This window comes from Suricata suricatta, chromosome 1, assembly GCF_006229205.1.
Source record: "Suricata suricatta isolate VVHF042 chromosome 1, meerkat_22Aug2017_6uvM2_HiC, whole genome shotgun sequence".
Classification (NCBI taxonomy): domain Eukaryota; kingdom Metazoa; phylum Chordata; class Mammalia; order Carnivora; family Herpestidae; genus Suricata; species Suricata suricatta.
Window position 1 is genome coordinate 129,431,038 of NC_043700.1, and position 21,620 is coordinate 129,452,657.

At 40.3% G+C, this 21,620-nt stretch overlaps 1 protein-coding gene across 1 annotated transcript; it reads left to right on the forward strand.

The window, feature by feature from the left end:
* Position 1: 1 nt before the first annotated feature.
* On the forward strand, positions 2-21,007 carry COQ2 (coenzyme Q2, polyprenyltransferase; the record flags this gene model as incomplete). Its single annotated transcript, XM_029951609.1, has 7 exons — positions 2-146; positions 5,112-5,278; positions 12,830-12,951; positions 14,204-14,289; positions 15,693-15,826; positions 17,764-17,952; positions 20,277-21,007. Coding segments are annotated over 7 exons (1,008 nt in total), but the record flags the coding sequence as incomplete, so codon positions are not given.
* Positions 21,008-21,620: the final 613 nt, after the last annotated feature.

A 21,620-nucleotide genomic window follows, 5' to 3' on the forward strand; every position in this document is an offset into this window, starting at 1 on the left:
CACGCCCCGCGCCGGGCACTGGCGGCCTTCCGCCGGGCCGGGACCGCGCAGGCGTCGGCTCAGTCTGTCGGCCGCTGCGGTCGTGAACTCGGCGCCCCGCCCTCTGCAGCCCTACTTGCGCCTCATGCGTTTGGACAAGCCTATTGGTGAGTGCGAGCGGACGCACGGGGCCGGGGTGGGGGATGCGGGAGTACCGGAGGAGAAGCCGGGGAGCTGGGGCTTGCCCGCCAGCTGCCCGGTGCTCTCGGGACACCCGGAGCGGCGATCTCCGCAGTGGCTCGCGGGCTTTCACATCCGCCTGAGTCCTAAGTGCTCCGGGCGGGCACAAAGTTGGTTCATTCCACGGACCTTGTGTAAACAGTGAATCGAGCGCGAGCTCAGTTCTTGTGACCCTTTATTTGCACAGATTTACAGTATCGAAACACGTCCACATTCATTATATTTGATCCTTCCTGTAATTCTGTAAGGCTCCCAGAGCAAAGAACTAGAACTCTAATGACTGAAGGAACCAGAGCCGGACCAGGTGAACTTAGTTTTGATGCTGAGCTCTAGCTTTGTCCTACACCACCCGTAACACAAAAGATTTAATTCAGTTGAATGCAGCAAGTATACCACTTACGGACCGCCTATCAGCTAACTATCGCCTCCGAAGATTTCCGTGACCTTCCTATTTAACACCTGTCACCTTACTCTTTATACCTGTACCCTCCATTTTTCTTCACATTACTAACCACTAACTAACCGGATGCATTTATGGGTTGGTTGAATCTCCAGTACAATCTAAGCTACGCAAAAATGGGCCATTTCTGGGGCACCCGGGTGGCTCAGTCGGTTAAGCGCCCGGCTTCAGCTCAGGTCATGATCTCATGGTTCGTGGGTTCGAGCCCCACCTCGGGCTCTGTGCTGACAGCTAGCTCAGAGCCTGGAGCCGGCTTCAGATTCTGTGTCTCCCTCTCTCTATGACCCTCCCCTGCTTGCGCTGTCTCTCTCTGCCTCTCAAAAATAAACAAACAAAAAAAAAAACACGTTAATAAAAATAGGCCATTTCTATCTGGTGCCTCCTACATAGCTTGGTAGTTGTATCAAACGAATTTCTACCATATTACCTAGCCTCAGGTACAGAAAGAGCTATGGAAACTCCCCGCTTTCAAGAACTCCTAGTCTTGGTGGAAAAAGGCAAATTATTGGGTGAGCTGGGAAAGTAGGAGATCAAATGTTAGTGTTACAGATGGCCAAGTGCTGCAGGAAAAGGAGTAATTACTGTGGATCTCCATTGTTAGAAAGTGTCAAAAGGCAAATTGTATCTCAAAGGACAGGTAGATTTTGCAGAGAAGATAAGAGATCTTCATGGTTGGGGAAATGTTTTTGCAAAGACTCAAGGGTGGAGAATTGGAACATCAAGAATATGAGATGATCTGGAATGACAGTGGGCGTAGAAAATACTGGGAGGCAAGGCTGGATAAGAGCTGAACCAAAGAAGAATGGACAGTGGGTAGGGAGGGACGGACCTTAAACTCCAGGTAATCTGGATGATAGCATTTGCCAGCGCAATGCATGGAAATGCATTCAGATGCCTAGATACATTCACTCCACCTCTGCCTAGCCAAGATCCAAATGTAGGTCTTGCTTGTGGTATTCTAGGTTTATGCAGTACTTATTTAGGATTAGAGCACTAAGAATTATAACAATTAGCTATTAAAGTATAAAAGTAAATAATAGTGACAGTCCTGCCATCATGACCCCTTGCATTTGGGGGCCAGATACAAGGCATAAAAGACCTTCATTTTTCATCTGTAAAATGAAGATACTGATAATACTGACTTTATAAGGTTGTCATGAGAATCATTTTATATATGTGTATGTCAATTCCTTAGAACAATGACTGACATAGTAAGTGCTCAAGAAGTGTTTGGCGTTAATACTTGAGAAGTGGGAATTGGAGAAGACTAGGTTAATAGTTATGTATGTTAAGAAGATACCAGCTTGCGTGCTTTAGTTCTAAATAATGTGATAAGTGTAGAGTTTTCTTTAGGTAATTTACTAATAGTAGTGTGTTGCAGTTTATACAAGAGACATATTTTGAGTCCCTACTATATGCCAGGACCAATAAACTGACAGTAGGATTTGTAAGTTTGATATTTCTGTATTTAAATTATTCTTTTGTGAGGTAAATTTTATGTTCATTGTTTTACTTTGTTATAGTTGGTTTGTTTTTATACACCAAAGTGGGTTTCATTGTTTCTCAGAATGGATTGCAGCTTTCAAATGTGTCACAAACTATAGTATTTTGGGAAGTTTCACCAGGTGGCACTCTTTACCCTAAATTAGTGGTGTAATTTTTGTTTTACTGCATGTATGGGTAATTATGTTGTCTTGAAGATAATATGTAATTTAGTAAAGTTTTTATAATCAGTTTACACAGGCTTTTTGGTCTGCCCATTACTTCTCAAAACTTGCTCGTTTTATTTTATCTCCCAAAGACTTTTTCCTTCTTCTACAAAGACCTCTCTTTCTCTTTGGGTCCTGTCACCTCTGCATCCATCTTCATAGGAGGGAGAATAATGACAGTGTAAGAGGGACGAAAGGAAAGAGCTGTTGCTGAGAATCAAGAGCACAAAGGAGCAATAAGAACTTAAGTGTTTGCAGAGATTTAGGTATATTGGGTACAGCATCGACCTTCGACAGACTAGAGCCAGACCTAAGTCTACAAACCTAAGTCTACATTTCCACTCTGCCACCTTTTGCCTTGTGATCTCCGGCAAATTACTTTTCCCGGGCTTCAATTTTTGTGTTTGTTAAGTGGGTATAATAAAAATAGTGGCTATCTCAGGTCTGTTGTGAGCATCAAGTGTTCCATGACCGCACATAGCAACAGCTGTATATTTGCTATTACTCTCTTTATATTCGTCATCACTAGTATCGTTTTCTCCTAACAACTCTGAGAGGTAGATACTCTTTCCCCTTATTTGTACACGAGGAAGACTAAACCTTAAAATTTAGTAAACTTTAGTGTCCGGCATCACTCCATTTACTTGTGGCAGACATCAAACCGAATGTCTGACCTTCCCCTGCATTATAGGAAGCCCCCGTCGTCCATAGGGGTGCCCGACGGGTTCCTATAGGTCAGTCCCTGTAGTGCCTAAAATATAGACTAATGGTGAAGGAAGTCTCATTCCAGACACAAAATCTGTAGGTGATTACACATCTTTTCTCTCCAGAATTCCTTTTATTCTTTTTGAATTTTTCAATGTTTATTTATTATTGAAAGACAGAGCATGAGTGGGGAGGGGGCAGAGAGCCGGGGAGACACTGAATGGGAAGCCTGTTCCAGGCTCTTAGCTGTTAGCACAAAGCCCTAAGAGGGCTTGAACTCAGAAACCACGAGATCATAACCTGAGCAAAGTCAATTGCTCTACTGACTGGGCCACCCAGGCACCCCTCCAGATTTCTTTTTAAATAGACTCATTCTAATTGCATCAGGAAAATAATGCCTTTCAAGAACATTTAAATGTTCTTTTATTTCAGAGTAACCCTGCCCCCTGAGCTATACTGGTAGGTCCAGGAAAAAGAAGTAGTTAAACCTGTTGGTTCCTGTAACCTGTCTGTGCCTTTGTGTCCTCATCTGTAAAATAGGAACAGTAGTAGAGTTTACTCTGTAAGAGTGTGGTTGAGGGTTAAATGAGTTGGTGTGAATAAAAGCATTTAAAACAGTGGCTAGTATTTCATGAACCTTCCGTAAATGTGAGCTGTTGTTGCTATTGGTTTATAAGGGACACACCGAATACGGACACAACCTGAACCTGAATTTGAGTCTGGACTGGCCCTTTATTGTTTTCAGCCTCTCCTTACCTTTTCTTCTGTGTCCTCCCTAGTCCCTCCCCTAGTGACTTGGGTGGCACTGTTTTATGCTTTTAGAGGACCCTGTTTAATTGTGTTTCTTCCTTTTCATTTATAAGCTGTGTGAAGGCAGAAAGCCTCCCTCTCTTAGTCACTCTTGTATTCTCAGCTCTGGTATGTGCTTTATAAACATTTGTAAATGAAAAGAGCTTAAACTTATGAAGCATAAATATGATTATAGGCACTTTGGCATTTGGCCATTTTTGTAGAGGATCTCACCTTTATTTAGCCACATCCCCTTTTTCTCTTACATGGCTAAATTGGGAAGGAAAGCTCAGGATTTGTCTTAATAGGCACCATGTCCAAACATTTGTTGAAAGCCTTTCTTTTGAAAGTAGAATATCAAAGTTCACATGTGAAGTCTCCTGTCTGTACAGTCTATTCCATTTAGCTTAATTTCATCTAGCCTATGGGCTGCTTACCAAGAACTAATCCCATCTGTGTATGTAGGTGCAAAATATTAAAAAAAAAAAAAAAGCAGTAGGCTAATGAGCTTCCTCCCTCAAACCTATTTTATTTTATTGTACTAACAACAGTGAAGAAAGTTTTACTAACATTTTTTTAGCAGGTAAGGCACGCCTATGATACAAAATTCAGAAAGGCCAACGCTATAGAGGGAAAACTAAGTCTTCCTCCTCTGTGTCCCAGCCACCCATTTCTCCTCCGCAGAGACAAATATTATTATCTGTTCCTAATGTATCCCCCCAACGTGGTCTATGAACCTCCTGACATTCAAATTTATGTATTTGGTGAGTGGGGGTGAGCACACACAGGGTGAACATTTTTTAATTATCCTCCATATGGTTGGACCACTTGGCAACTTCATGAGAAATGCGTATCAGACGCTTTGGGGTGTATTGTCAGACTTTGGGTTTTGTCATCTGACACGTGAGAACTGTTCTCTCAATGTAATTTTGACGTGTATTTCTCAAAGCTGATCTTTCACATGAAGAAGAGTCATTTGTCGTTCTTTTTCTGTGAACTTTATTTTCTTTGTTCTTCCATTGTACTATTGATCTCTTTCTAGTTTCTAGGAACACTACATAATGGGGCCGAAGATTCCTTTGTGATATGAGTCTTAAATTTATTTTCCCAGTTTTGTCATGTGTTTTTGACTTGGATTCTTTACTTCTTTGGGATGTGGTGTTTAAATTAATGAAGACAGATAACTAACTTGAATGTGTACCTTTTTTTGTCTTTTTATCTTTGCTTAGGAACCTGGCTGCTGTACCTGCCATGTACTTGGAGCATTGGGTTAGCAGCTGACCCAGGTTGTTTTCCAGATTGGTACATGTTGTCCCTCTTTGGCACTGGAGCCGTTCTGATGCGCGGAGCAGGCTGTACTATTAATGACATGTGGGACCGGGACTATGATAAAAAGGTAGTTTCTTCCTGGAAAGGAATAGGGAGGCTCCTCTCAATTCTGCAGAGTAACCTGGCAGCATCACCTTTGAAAGCCACAGAAAGCAAATGTTTTTTAGTGTACTTCAGTGTACCAGCCTAACAGGTGCCACTTTTCAGTTGAATGGCAGGTGTGGCAAAGTGCGGTGTACTTGCTTCCTCGACGCGAGTGGCCAGGTGTGATGTGTACTTCATTTTTACAAAATGAATTAGAATTTAGAAGGCCAAGGTAAGGACATGAGGCGCAAAGTGAAAAGTTCATCCTGAACCTTTGGGTATCCAAAAGAACCATCGTTCTTTCCTTTAAGATACATATTAGAGTCGTGGGCACCTAAGTGGCTCAGTAGTTTAAGCTTCCAACTTTGGCTCAGGTCATGAGTTCTCGGTTCGCGGGTTTGAGCCCAGCTTTGGGTCCTGCTCTGATAACTCGGAGCCTGGAGCCTGCTTTGGATTGTGTGTCTCCCTCTCTCTCTCCCCGCAAAATAGATAAACAGTATCTGGACACCTGGATGGCTTAGTTACTTAAGTGCCTGACTCTTGATTTTGGCTCAGGTCATGATCTCACAGTAGTGAGATCTTCAGGCTCTGCACGGACAGCGTGGAGCCTACTTGGGATTCTCTCCCTTTCTCTCTCTGCCCCTCCCCTACACACTCTCTCTCTCTCTCACTCAAAATAAATAAACTCAAAAAAAATATTTACTCAAGGATGGCAAAATTAAAAGTAAACCATAAAAGAAAATGTGGGATACAAGAGGCCGTGGTCATCAACTACAGGGGTGCCCGGGTGGCTTGGCTGGGTAAGCGACTGACTTCGGCTCAGGTCATGATCTTACCGCCTGTGACTTTGAGCCCCGTATTTGGCTCTGTCTGAGAGCTCAGAGCCTGGAGCCTGCTTCAGATTCTGTGTCTCCCTCTCTCCCCCTCCCCTGCCCTCACTCTGTCTCTCTTACTTTCTATCAAAAATAAGCATTTAAAAATAATTATATATATTAGAATTGTAACTTTTTCTGTACATCAAATATTTTTTTATTTGTAATGTAAGTATTGTCAAATTGGCTTACATACAACACCCAGTGCTCATCCCAGCAGGTGCCCTCCTCAGTGCCCATCTCCCATTTTCTCCTCTCCCCCCCCCCCCCCGCCCCCGCTCCCATCCACCCTCAGTTTGTTCTCTGTATTTGAGAGTCTCTTATGGTTTGCCTCCCTCCTTCTCTGTTTTTAACTATTTTTTCCCCTTCCCTTCCCCCATGGTCCTCTGTTAAGTTTCTCAAGTTTCACATAAGAGTGAAAACCTATGATATCTATCCTCTGACTGACTCATTTCATTTAGCAAAATACCCTCCAGTTCTATCCATGTTGTTGCAAATGGCAGTATCAAATCTTAATTTAAACAAGCCAAGGAAGCCCCTGTTAGCATTTACTATGCTTATTTCTTTAAAAAAATGAAATTTTATTATTTTTCTCCTTAGAAAAACAGTACATGTTTAATCTGAAAAATTCAGACAGTACAGAAATAGAAAGTGTAGAAAGTGCAAGTGTTCCTTATCTCCTCTCACAACCGCCCAGAGAACCTTCATCTAACAATTTGATGTATTATATTTCTCTGGATTATATTTCTCTGTGCATATCCTAATGCACGTGCATAGTTATTTCTTTCTTCCTCAACACACTGTTATTTTCTCAAGGGAATCTTCCATCTCGTTTGCCTTTTACCCTAGCAATTGTGCCATAACAAATACAAGCTCATTCATTAAATGTTTGAGTAAATAATCAAGTAAACGTTCAATTTAGAAGAAAGCCATGGTAGTGGGGGCACCTGGGCCGTTCAGTCAGTTAAACATCCTGGTCTTGATTTCAGCTCAGGTCATGATCTCTCAATTCGTGAGATCGATCCCCACCTCTGGCTCTGCTCTGACAACTCAGAGCCTGCTTGGGATTCTCTCTCCCTGTCTCTCTGCCCTTCCATGCACATGTGCATGCTCTCTCCCTTAAGTAAACATTAAAAGATAATAAAGCCATAGTGAATTATATAAAGTGAATGCTTTTCTATACCTTTATATAAAGTGAATAATCCTCCCAAGTTTGCCTTTCATACTTGTCTGAATTTTCCTGCAGCAGGGCACACCTGTAATGATTTTTAGTTTGTAAGAACAGTATCACAATGTATTTTTTAATTTTAAAAAAGTGTTTTGAATACTTGCTGTGTGTGAGACACAATGACAGGTTTTAGGAGTGCATGGATGAAAGACAATATTCCTGACCTCACAATTTCATGGTTACACTAAAGCAGCACTATCGTGAGAGTGGTGTCCACAAGGGAACTTACAGAAGACCACCTACCTCAGCCTAAGGAGCAGAGAGAACTTTCCAGGGGGTGACCTTTGAACTGTGTCAGAATAAGATGGCAATAAAGGGTGGGCTGGAGGGCGAAGGTCACTCTGCCCTGAGGGAACAGTAGATACAGAGGCGTGGCTGTGAGAGGAAGTAGAAAGCATAACAACAGTGTTGTGGTTTGTGTATGGCCAGGGGATACTGCCTCACAAACACATCTCTGGCCCACTGGCCCAACTGGGGTAGGTTAGTCCGTGCCAGGAGATGCACACTGTGTTGATTTGGGGTTCTTACACCCTGGCAGTTCTTCTTTCTGCATAACCATAGGATTGTGGATTCTGGTATGTATCCCTTCAAGATAGGTTTTGGACATGTTAAGAGCAGCTACTGTCAGAGCCCTGGCTGTAATCTTTTATTGTAATACAGAGTTTTGCAAATGTGAGTTACTCTTGGGCTAAACAGGATAAAGGATATATGGAATCTATATTTTTAAAATGTAGAGATTTGGGTGGGTGTTTTGTTTTTTAGGGGGAGAGCACAGGGGAGAGACAGAGAGAGAGAGGGAGAATCTGAAGCAGGCTCCATGCCCAATGCAGGGCTGGATCTCATGACCACGAGATCATGACCTGAGCCAAAATCAAGAGTCAGGTGCTTAGACAACTGAGTTATCTAGGCACCCCAAAATGCAGAGATGTTTTTAAAAACTTTATATAAATCTACAATTATCTCAAAAGAAAAGGTTAATTAAAAAAATATTCAAACCAACATTTAATTAACAAAATATAACCATTTTAGTTTCCCTTTAGGGAAATAACCATTTTAGTTTCCTTAGGTAAAAGGTTATTGATGAGGTATATTTCCTGCATAACATTTTTTTCTGATTAAAAGAGTCCAGAATCTATTTAATTTTTTTTAATTTATTGTTTATTTTTGAGAGAGAGAGACACACACACAGAATCCGAAGCAGGCTCCAGGCCCTGAGCTGTCAGCACAGAGTCCAGCATGGGGCTGGAACTCATGAACTGTGACGTCATGATCTGAACCGAATTTGGATGCTTAACTGACGGGGCCACCCAGGGGCTCCAAGTCCAGATACTATATAGACATATATCAAAGCTCTTAAATGATTGTTTTATAACTGTTGAAGAGATTTTGCTAACATGACTTAAAATGTTATCTGTATCTCTCCTTTGTAATCCAATTTCCTCTCTAAAAAATTGTTCAATTTATTTAAACTGGAGGAAAAAAAAAAACCAGTTCACCCATTTCTCCCATGCCCCCCACCAACCTGTTCTCTCTTTCTGTGACCTTGAGTTTTTGTCTTGTTTGTTTTAGATTCCACATGTAAGAGAGATCATACACCATTTGTCTTTCTGTTTGACTTATTTCACTGAGTATAAAGACCTTGAGATGCAAAATGGCAGGATTTTTTAAATGGCTGAATAGTATTCCATTTTGTGTATATGTGTGTGTACCACATTTTTTTAATCCATTCACCCATCAATAGACACTTAGATTGTTTCCATATTTTAACTATTGTAAATAATACTGCAGTGAACATGGGGATGCATATCTTTTTGAATTAATGTATTTGTTTTCCTTGGATACATACCCAGAAGTGAAATTCCGGATGGCAGGGCAGTTCTATTTTTAATCTTTTGAGGAGCCTTCATACTGTTTCCCACAGGGGCTGCATCAGTACGTCCCCCCCAACAGTGCACAGGAGTTTTCTTTTCCCCACATCCTTGTCGATACAGGTCATTTCTTGTCTCTTTGTCTCTTAGTTACTGGGTGTGAGGTGATATCTCCTTGTGGTTTTATTTGCATTTCTCTGCTGGTTAATGATGTTGAGCATCTTTTCATGTGCCTGTTGGCTGTCCATCTATGTCTATCCAGATCTTCTGCCCATTTTTTATTTGGATTTTTTTTTTAGTTTAGTTTTTGTTTTTTTACTATTGAGTTATATGAGTTCTGTATATGTTTGTGGATATTACCCCTTATCAGGCACATGATTTGTGAACATTTTCCCCCATTCAGTAGGTTGATTTTCACTTTGTTGGTGGTTTCCTTTGCTGTGAAGAAGCTTCTTAGTTTGATGTTACCCCACTTGTTTATTTTTGCTTTTGGTCTCAGATCCAAAAAATCATTGCCAAAAAATCATTGCCAAGCTTATTGCTACATTTTCTTCTAGGAGTTTTATGGTTTCAGGTCTTATGTGCAAGTCTTTAAACTATTTTGAGTTAGTTTTGTGTATGCTGTGAGATAAGAGTCCAGATTTCTTAGTTTTGCCTGCAGCTGTCCAGTTTTCCCAGCACCATTTATCAAAAAGACTATTCTTTCCCCATTATATAGGAAATATGCAGTCTTAACTCCTCTGTCATAAATCACTTGACCCTATATGTGTGGGTTTAATTCTGGACTCTCTGTTGTATTTCATTGATCTGTTTTTATGCCAGAATCATACTGTCTTAATTACTGTAACTTTGTAGTATAGTTTGAAATCAGGAAGTGTGATGCCTCCCGCTTTGTTCTTTCTCAAAATTCCTTTGGCAATTTGGGGTCTTTCATGGTTCCCTACAAATATTAGGATTGTTCTATTTCTGTGAAAAATGCCACTGGAATTTTGATAGGGATTGCATGAATCTGTAGATTGTTTTGAATAGTATGAACATTTTAACAATACGAATTCTTCCAGTACACGAGCATGGGACATCTTTCCACTTTTTATGTCTTCTTTAATTTCATTCATTAATGTGTAGTAGTTTTCAATATATAGGTCTCTCACCTCCTTGGATAAATCTGTCTTTAGGTAAAATCTGTCTTTTATTCTTTACTGCAATTCTTTACTGGGATTGTTTTCTTAATTTCTCTTTCAGATAGTTCATTATTAGCCTAAAGAAACACAATAGAGTTTTGCATGTTTAAGGATGAGGTAAAAAGGTTGGCCGCATTGTCATGCTTATCTCACCATATCTTAAAGGCTCTGCGTCAATAAAGATATGTTTGTGGCTTAGGGTGTACTTAGTCCATTAGATAATAAGTAAATTGCTAGTATATTAAATGATAAGTTGAATTGTTATTCGGGTATAGGGCTAATGTGTTATGTAATCTGCCAACCACGTGATAAACATTAGATCCATAAACATTGAAATAATCTTATTGCATAAGCATTAATGATTTAGTTTTATAAGCTATGAGCAATCTGGTTTCCTAAAAACCACATAGAATATGTTCTGATCTTCGTATTATATCATTTTTAGTCATTTGATGGAGTGCTTGTTTATTTTCAACTTTCAAATTTAGCTAGGTAATTATCACTACTGAAGGGACAATGGTTAGTCGTGTGGTCAGTGAGACTGGACACACTGTGCTACTAACCATCTGTGACCTCAGAAAGGTACCAAATTTCTCTGCCTCAGTTTCTCACACAGAAATGGCAAGAACTTGTGAGTGTCTAAAAGCCAGGGTTGTGAAGATTCAGTGGTGTGATGTATACATAGTTATGAGAATAGTGGCACATTATGAGCATTCATGTACTGGCTGAAATAATCATAATATCCTACAACAAATGTAAGACATAAATATATTTCCAACTAAGACTCTAGGGACCAAATCAAAGATAAAAGATCCAATTTTGGCACTCTAGCCAAGGTGAGTCATTGTAGCTTTTGACAAACTATTTATTGAATTGCACAATGAGACATGTTGTAAATTGGGTCAGCAAATTTTTTTCTGTGAAGGACCAGATAGTAAATGTTTTCAACTTTGTGGGCCATACCATCGTTGTTGTAAGTACTTGATTCTGTTAGAGCACGAACGCACATATATAAAATGTTAACAAATGGGTAAATCTTCATTTCAATAGAATTTTATTTACGGATGCTGAAATTTTAATTTCATATTATTTTCATGTATCATAATATATTACTCTTGGGGCACCTGGGTGGCTCAGTCAGTTAAGCATCCGGCTTCGGCTCAGGTCAGATCTCACGGTTCGTGGGTTCGAGCCCCGCGTCGGGCTCTGTGCTGACAGGTAGCTCAGAGCCTGGAGTCTGTTTCGGATTCTGTGTCTCCCTCTCTCTCTGACCTTCCTCTGCTCCAGCTGTCTCTCTCTGTCTCTCAAAAATAAAATAAAAAGCAATAAAAAAAATTAAAAAAAAAATATATATTACTCTTTTTTTTTTTAACTTATTTTCAACTGTCTAAAAAAATAAAATCCATTCATTTTACTCATGGGCCATCCAAAAATAGGCAGTAGGCTGGATTTGGCCCACAGGCCATAGTTTGCTAACCCTTGACATAAATCACAATCAAAACAAAGATATGTTAATAGTAGTTAATATTTATGCATACTTACATGCTTTAGACATTGCATTTACTCTATGAGTTAGGCATTCTTAGTACTTCTTTCTCTTCTTCTCCCTTTCTCTTTCTAGTCCAAGGGAGGTTAAGTAATTTGCCAAAATTCACACAGCCAGTAGATGGTGTTAGAATGCTGAGCTCTAGGATCTCAGATCTTTGAGTTCTTCTAACAATGATGAGAACTTTGGTTATGCTTTTTTTTTTTTTTAATGGTTCAGTGTAGAATAATCACATTTCATGATCTCCAGACAGGAAAAGAAGAATTAGTGTATATTTTTTCTCCACATAATAGCTGCCTGTTCATATTCTAACACTGAGTCTGCCCTTTACACTTGGGTACAATTAATATTAGATTATAGACTCATTCTTAAATAACTGGCAAAAGCACTCCCACTTTCAAACCCAGATGATCTGTCTTCTTTCTGTATTTACATATGATTTCTAATTGCAGTGCTTCCTGTAATCAAAACATTCACTGCAATTTCCTCTTTTCTGAGATTATCATTATTATCGTCTCTCTTTGCTCTGTGGAAATTAGGCATATACTTCGTAATTAGCTGGGTAGCTAAATAGCCAGATAAGGAAGCTGGTTTGTTTTGTCTTTTTGGAGACAGAAATGGGAGAAAGGAAGTGGAGTGAGTGGTGGGGATTTTTTATATTTTTCAGGGTCGTTTTCAATATGAAGTTTTGGTTTTTGGCAGTGTTACCAATGCTGATTTCACTCTTCATTCACATTTTTGCCTTAGTGCCTGCCATGGGCCATACTCTTTTGATTGCATGTTTAAATCCATGATCGAACCATTACATGAGGCTCAGGAATCTGTTTTTATGTATTAAGGTTATAAGAACAGCAAATCGTCCAATAGCTGCTGGAGACATCTCAACTTTCCAGTCCTTCATTTTCCTCGGGGGACAGCTGACCTTGGCACTGGGCGTTCTTCTGTGTCTGAATTACTACAGGTATAGTGAATGTCTCTTTCAGAATCGTGTAAAAACTCTCTCTTTAGGAAGTGGAGAAAGTAGGAATAAATAAAATAGAAATATCTTTATCACAGAATTGTTTATTGGTTACCTATTGAACATCTGTAGTTAGCAAGTATAAATAAGTCACCCCATGTTATAAAATCAAGAATGTTTTCAGCCAAAGGAATTGGAAGATCAGCATGTAATTTATTCAGAACCACATTATACTTTCCTTGCATGTTCCCTGGGGAACACACGGCACTTTCATAGCTTTTCCAGATGCATACATGGATGTGTCTTTATACCCTTATGTGTAATTTTATTTATCCTGACAGTGTCTCTAAAGCAGGTGGAAGTAATTATACTCATTTTGCAAAAAGATTAACTGGGTCTTTCCCAGAGTCATGTTCCTTATCAATGACAAAGGGAAAAAATGGAAGGATTCATTTCTGTGTCTCTTAAACAGAGATAGCATTAAGCTTTTGGGCATCAGATGGCTGCTTAGAAAGTACTTAAATGAGGGAAAAAAGACCAAAAAAAGTGTCACTTTATAGAAACTAGACCTAATTGTGTACTTTGTTCTGATAGTATCACATGAAAGTGCTTTTGGAAGGTCTGTCCTGGGAAGACAGTGTTGGGTGAGCTGGGACCTAAGAACATCTTATGCTGTCACCCTTTTATAGGTGCTTTGTGACCTTGTCCTCTTCTGAGGAGTAGCACCCATCGTGCACTTAGGGCTGTGTTGACTCAGGTTCTGTTTGGATGGCTCCAGTAATCTAAAACGGCACTTAGAGGGGCAGGGGCGTTCAGCGCGTATTAAGTTGGACTCTGGGGCCATCCCGCCTGGGTCTGACTCCTGGCCCTGCTGCCAACGGGCTCTGTGACAGTCAAGAAAGTGCTCGTCTCTTGGTGCTTTAGTTTCCTCATCTGCAAAAAGCAAGTAGAATAACACGTCTGCCTCTTAGGTTTGTGGTGAAGGTTATAATGAGTTAACATATATAAAGCAGTCAGAGTAGCACCTAATATATGAAAGTGCTTTATGTATTATTATTTTGTTTGGTTGTTTTGTGATACTTGAAATATCTTCTAATCATCTTTTATCTTACTCAAGATCCAGGAAAATAATTTTATGTAACAAAAAGTATAATTTTAGATCAATCATTTTCCAATTAGGATCATTACTGTTGCCTTATTTAGTGATTTCTATGAGATGGTGACATTAATCTTTAATGTTTTTTCTTGATTTCAGTATAGCTCTGGGAGCAGCATCCCTGCTTCTTGTCATCACCTACCCGCTAATGAAAAGAATTACATACTGGCCTCAGTTAGCCTTGGGTGAGCTCGAAATAACTACAAGTATTTCCTTGGATACCCTCAAAATTCTGTGTGTGTGTGTGTGTGTGTGTGTGTGTGTGTGTGTGTGTAATGTGGAGGTGATAAAATGTCAGGTCAGTCATGAAATTTTCTAAACCAAGAATAGATTTTAAGGAAGGGCAATTAGCCATTTTTATTGGCAAAAAAAATCTTATCTATTTATTAAGATTATCATCATTATTATCTCCTGAAATGCTTTTTTAAAAAATCTAGGTATGTCATGAAGAAAAAAATTAATAGATTTGAGCATACCCTTCTCTGTAGGTGACCAACCTAGATGCCCTGAGAATGTGGGGGCCAGGGTAGAAAGCAGTCAGTCAGGAAGGGTTAGTGTGTGGCAGCTTCCACAGCCCCTCTGTGAAGCCTTCCCTAGACCTCCCAGAGAACGTTGGCCAGGCTCGCCTCTGGCTCCCACAACACTCCGGGGTGGCACGTACCCATTTCACCAGCAGTAACTCAACCAGAAGATGCTGGCGGTGCCTCTGTCTCCCCAGTTATAAATTACACGTGCATAACAGATAAAGCCTCCCTGCTGTTATCTTATGTGGATGACCTCGCATCTCCAGAGCACTTGGCACCTCACAGGCATTCAATAAATATTTGTTGGTAGAGCAAACAAAAGACAGGTAGGTTAATCAAAATCTATTACAAAAAATACATACTATAGAATAAACTAGAATATTCCTAAAATTATTCTAGTTGTTTGAACTATTTTTTTCAGTGAATAAAAGAAGAACAGGGATTTTCTGCAAAAAGACCCTTGGGACTCACTGAATATGAGGCCCCTGAGGGACTTGAAGGTAGAGATGTCGAGCAGATAGTTCCGGATCTAGTCTGAAGTGTAGAGCTGATCAGAGAGCACATAGAGATTTGAGAGTTGTCCGCATGTCCATGTTTGTTTACAGCCCTCAGAGAGGGTGGGCTTACAGAATGAGGAAGGGTTCCCGTCCGTACTCTTGATTTTGTAGCTTATGGGGGAAGTAGTGATCAAGGACAGAAAACAAGGTTTTGACTCAGGTAGGTCTAGTTGAAACCCCCAGCTTCTACTGTTCATTGACTGCCAGGCACTGTGCTCAGTAGGGTAAATGTCCTCATGAAACCTAATAGAGTGATATTATTTTTTCTATTACCCGTGTTACTTGACTTGTCCATTAATTTCTCTGAGCCTCTTTCCTGTTTTGTGCAGAGTAGCTAGTCACCACCACAGAGAGCTGAGACAATTTCAGGAAGAGACATAGTAGTGATCAGTGCACAGAGCCTAATGCATAGAATCACTTAATGTGTGCCAATGCCCCCCCCCCCCGCCCCTTGGGAGTCTGAAGTGTATTTAGACTTGCCCTCTCTCTCTGTCTCACCAATTGTAGGGTTGACTTTTAATTGGGGAGCATTACTTGGATGGTCTGCTATCAAGGGCTCCTGCGATCCATCAATTTGTCTGCCTCTTTATTTTTCTGGAATTATGTGGACGCTAATTTATGATACTATCTACGCTCACCAGGTAAAAATACCTGTTTTCTTAACTTTGGTTTAGTTATTATTGCCACTTAAGAACTTTATGAACCACATTAAAGGGCAAGTATCTTTTCTGAAAAGAAAAATCATTCACACTTCTTTGGCACCAATGAAATATTTTTGTTTAACGTATATGTATGTTTACCAAAGAGATCAACTCTTTAATTTACAAGCGTTTAGATTGTATGTACTGTATTCCAGGCACAGTTTTTAAAAAAACCTTACGAGTAGTAATTTAACCCTCATAATCACCTGGGAGGGAAGGTACTTTTATTATCCTCATTTTACAAATGAGGAAACATGTGGAGAAGCACCGTGTCTGTCACAGTTAGCGGGTGGCCGAGCTGAGATTCAGAGCCAGGCAGAGCTCACAGTATGTGCTTCTAACTGCTGCGGTCTCCCTTCTGAGGAGGCCTCTACCAGACATGCCTTTTGCATAGCCGTGTAGGTAGTAAACACGTTCCCCTACTTTCACCTGTGTTTTGTCATTACCACTTTCAGGCTGCATAATAATAGTCCATCGGTTTAATATGCCATAAATCTTTTTAAGTTAACAATTTGTCTATTTTGGCCATTTAAGTTCTGAGTTTTTGCAATTATAAATAATGTTGTTCTAATCATTAATATCTTTATGAGTTTTGGGGTTAAATTTTTAGGGGTGTATAACTTAAAGAATATAAACATTTTTATAGCTTTTGTACTGCCTTTTTCATGAGGTTAATTTAAAAAGACCCACTTTTGCTTTCTCAATTTATGTTCTTAATTTTCCTTTTACATTTATGAACTTTGAAGAAGTTTCTTCTCAGTAGTTTGCTGAAATACAACTGTATTCTCAGTCATTTACTTGAAGAATATGTGCTGGTTTGATGGAATGTTCTTCTAAAATTCCAATCTGGAATTCATCCTGCGTTCCTTCATTAGCCCCTCCCCCCACTGAGCTTGTGTTATCATGATGAAGTTTGCCAGACCTCTCATCAGCCTGATTTCCTGAAATGAAACCTGACTGACAGTTCAGAAGAGATGCCTGTACTTTTCACAGTAATGTCTGGAACCAGTGGTGAGGATATTTGTACTCCAGTTAGATTCACTTCTTCAGTGAAACACCACACACTCATCGACACTTCTGTGCTGTGTGTCATGAGAGACACAGTTTGCACCCTGAAGGTGCTTCTCGTACAAAGGGAAAAACATACACTAATCCCGCGCTCATTGTTCTTTGGATTTGGACGCCCAAAAGATAGCCTGTCAGTTAGCTCTCTGCCTGCAGGTGGGTGCGCAGTTGGGCACGCAGCCTCTGACATCCCACAGCCATAATCACAACCGCATGTGGAAATTAGTAATAAAACTGCTGGAGGAAGTCAGGCAGCTAGATGTGAGTGTATCACTGGAATCGACCTCTACTTAAAGAATTTGGTGGGAGAGGTGAAGAATAAACCGAACTAGAGGTGAAATGTGAATGGATGTGGTCAGGTGGTAATGGAGTGTTTTTCTACATCTGCGGTTTTAGCAAGATTGAAACTAAAATGCACAAGACGTGGTTGAGACATGAGAACTCAGGGAAGGAGGAGCTATGTGAGCAGGTAGACTTGAGTTTTACTGTAATGTGGTCCGTGTGTAGTTAAAAGTCATTAATAGGTTGTAAGCAATACAGTGACATGTAGAAATAGAACCAGAAGATGGTTTTAGCAGTGACATTTTACTTGGATTTGACCCGCACATTTATTACTGATCAGCCTGTGTTTCTAAGTTAAGGTCGCCTTTCACAGCGTATGTCCTTTGAAAGACTGTTTCTTCTGAGGGGGGGGGAAACAAAGACCATTTCTTCTGGAATTAGATAGTGCTGATAGTTATTATAACCAAAATGGCGAATTTTATGGTATGTCAATAAAAACCAGACAATGTATTATTACTTTCTGATGTTAGGACAAAAGAGATGATGCTCTGATTGGTCTCAAGTCCACGGCGCTGCGGTTCCATGAAAACACCAAGCGGTGGCTCAGTGGCTTCAGTGTGGCCATGCTGGGGGCGCTGGGCCTGGTGGGAGTGAGCAGTGCCCAGACCACACCCTACTACGCTGCTCTGGCTGCTGTGGGAGCCCATCTGGCACACCAGGTTTGGCCTTCTTCTTCCTTTTCCCCTCACTTCCCCTTGGGTTATAAATTGTAAAAGTGATTTAAACAGAAACAACTTCTGTGTTTACCAAGCAAAGTACTTCTTAAACAACTACTTGGCTTATGTTACCTTGAACCACCCTCTCCCCTGCCTCAACATGTCATCTAAAAAAGCCCACTGTATTAGTTTAGAGAAATAATCTAAAACTAAATCTAGATTTATTTTTTTTTCCCCTGATTTTTCTGGAATTACTTCTGATTGATGTCTGGGAAAATTTCAGCAGTGTCTGACGGTTGTGGGTTGAGTTGAAGTGCGCTGAAAGCAAACTGATCAAGATAACTGTATTTTTAATATGTGGACGGCAGTGATGGTTAGCAAAATAATCATTCACAGGGATGGGTCCCACTGGCATTAGCAACCAAGGCCAGATAAGACGTGAAATGCACACGTCAGAGTTCGGCCTCTGTAGTGGGGAACTGTCATTTCAAGATGTTCAGCCATCATCCTCAAGCTTATATTGGATCTGTATTATTGACACTTGTAAAATGAATGGACCAAATATAATTTTAATGAAGTAGATTGCTTGTAAATGAACTTTTTTTGTTGTTAAATTTTTAATATTTACTTATTTATTTTGAGAGACAGAGAGCAGAGGTGGGAGGGGGGGAGTGGAGACAAAATCCCAAACAAGCTCAGCTTTGCCCTATCAGCTCAGAGCTGGATGTGGGGCTCGAACTCACGAACTGTGAGATCGTGACCTGAGCTGAAAGTAAGCGTTTGATGCTTAGCCAACTGAGCCACCCAGGCTCCTCTAAATAGACTTTATTTTTATATCAGCATTACTGTCATTTTCTTTGAATGGATTCAAAAAGGTGTTAGCCTTTATGTAGATGATCTATTTTATTTTAAATATATTTTTTAATTTTTAAAATATTCATGTTTGAGAGAGAGAGAGTGTGAGCGGGGGTAGAGCAGAGAGAAATCGGAAACAGGCTTTAGGCTCTGAGCTGTCAGCACAGAGCCCGACGTGGGGCTCAAACCCACAAGCAGTGAGATCATGACCTGAGTCGAAGTTGGATGTTTAACCAACTGAGCCACCCAGGCTCCCCAGAGGTAGATGATCTATTTTATAGACATTATTACAAGTTACTTACCAGTGTAAACAAGACTTGCATAACATCGTATGAAGGAAACCAAAATCTAATGTCCATAAAGTAAATCTGATGCTGTGCCACCTTCATGGTTTTCCTCACAATGAAATCGTAAAAGGTAGGAATTGGTGTTTCTCCAGAATTCTCTAGATTTCACCATTTTCCTCCTCAGAACTTCTTAGCATTCCCTTTTGCTCATAACGCAGCACTGTGGGGGTCGTCACCATCAATTGATTGTCCAATCAGGATAATGGATGTTTAGCCATATTTAAGCACCTGGATATTAGTGGACAAAGGCAAAAACTGTAAGGACAATTACAAATACTATAAGCAATATTTAAACCTATCTTACAATTCTAAATTGCATTTGTGGTCTTCTATCCAGTCCTTGCCACAGTATTTGAAGATGGACATAGACATCTGGTATTTGGAAAAAAGGAAATCATGATTTTAATTCGGGAGGCCATATAATAAAGAATATTTGGGAAAATGAGGGGTGCTAATAGTTAAGCCTAAGAATGGATAAGAGGGGGACATGACACCTTTTTGATATATTTGCAGGACTTCGATGGAGAAAAAGGAATGTATTTGTTCTAGGTCACTAACCGTAGGTCTAGGTTGCTAGACCCCCTTCTCTATGTGGGGAAGGGAAGGTGCATGGGGGTACTTTCAGTTCCCATAAATAAACTGGGGAGAGGTCCCCACAGTCATTTAGTGAGTGAGGGCCAGGTATGTTAAATACCTTTCAATGCTCTAGACAGCTCTGCCCAGTAGAGTTGTCCTTCCCAAATGGGACGTGTTCACATGCGGAGAACCATTGCTCCTAAGCAGAAAGCTAGAACTGCAGGGTAGGAATTGTAGGAGGCAGATTTTAGATCAGTGTAAATACTTAGAGCTTTCTAATTAGTTAGAACTAAAAATAGTATGGGTTGCCTCTCAAAGCATTCGTGCATCCCTCAAGTGGAAGGTTTTAGGACCGAGCTTAGATAATACCCAGTGACAGATACCGTAGATTTTCCTACACTCGGAAACAGTTTGGGGCACATTAAAGGCTTCCCATTGCTTAAGATCCCGTAACAAAGTGCAGTTTTCTTCTCTGTGCTGATGTGTTTACTTGTGGCGTCAGAAAGTTTATATTGAATACTAATGCAGCATCGTGATCTTCTCTTACAGATTTGCACTCTAGACATCCACAGACCTGAGGATTGTTGGGATAAATTTACCTCCAACCGAACACTAGGACTAATAGTTTTCTTAGGGATTGTCCTCGGGAATCTGTGGAAAGAAAAGAAGTCAGATGAAGCAGAGAAAAGCATAGATAATGGAATCAAAAATTAGCAAATGAAGTGGATCTAAGAATGTTTTTTTTTTTATAAATAGTTTATTGTCAAGTTGGTTTCCATATAAACTAGGAATGTTTAAAACAACTTTTACAAAACACTCTCAGGTCTTGTTACCACAAACTTAGATTTGGATAAACAGTCTTGCAGTATGGTAAAGCATTGAGAACCAGGAGGTGAAGACGTAGACCCTGTTTGCCTGGATTTAGTGTAGGTATTTACTAGGAAAATCTTCCCCTCAGAAACCAGGAATTCTTGAAGATTTCGGTGACCTTGAGTACTGATATGGATGCATTCTTCTGCTCATTATAATTCCCATCTGCAGTTACAGGAATGGCATGAGTTTGGGCACTTTAAAAGACACCTGATTTGTATCTCATCTAAATGAATGAATGTAGGAAAATGGACTTCACTTTAGGGAAAAATAAAAGCTGCTGTAGAAAGTTTGGGTTTCTTGTTCCTTGTAATGACCTTTACTCACTGTCAAAAGCTGTAATTTAGGAAACCATTCTGGTTTTTATATTTTAGGAGAATTTAAGTAAATAAAATTTTTTATCTACTACATCCATGTGGACTTCTGTTGTTACCAGTCCTGACATTTATTTCCCGCATCCGGTCTCTCTATGTAGCCGTGGTGACCAATATAAGCAGGCAGGCAGTGACCAGGGACTGTTTTAATTTCTGTTGATTTCTTTTTTATCTTAGTCGATCATGGTTTATAGGGCAGTGGCATATTGGTTAAGTGTCCTTAACAGTTCCATCCCTTGCTGTCTTCAGAATGTTCTCAGCATGGCAGCCAGAGTGATTTTCTTAAAACCTACATGAGGTTTTGTCATTCCTCTGCTCAGAACCTTCCAGGATCTTCTCAGGTCCCTCAGTACAAACTAAAACTCCTGTCGTCTGCTAAGCCCTTCATGACCTGGCCCCATCTTAGACTGCTTTCCCACACCTCTCTCTCGCTCCGCTGGCTTCTTCACTGCCCCTCACAGGCTAGCGGGCTTCTGCCCCAGGGCCTTTGCATGCGTACTTCTCTCTGCCTGGCAGTCCTTCACAGCAGGTCTTTTCCTAAATGTCACCTTCTCAAAGATGCTTTTCTTAGCCACTGCTTGTAAAATTTCATAACAAATGCTACCTACACTTTGTACTCCCGTGCTCTGTATTGTTTTTTTCTCCCCAG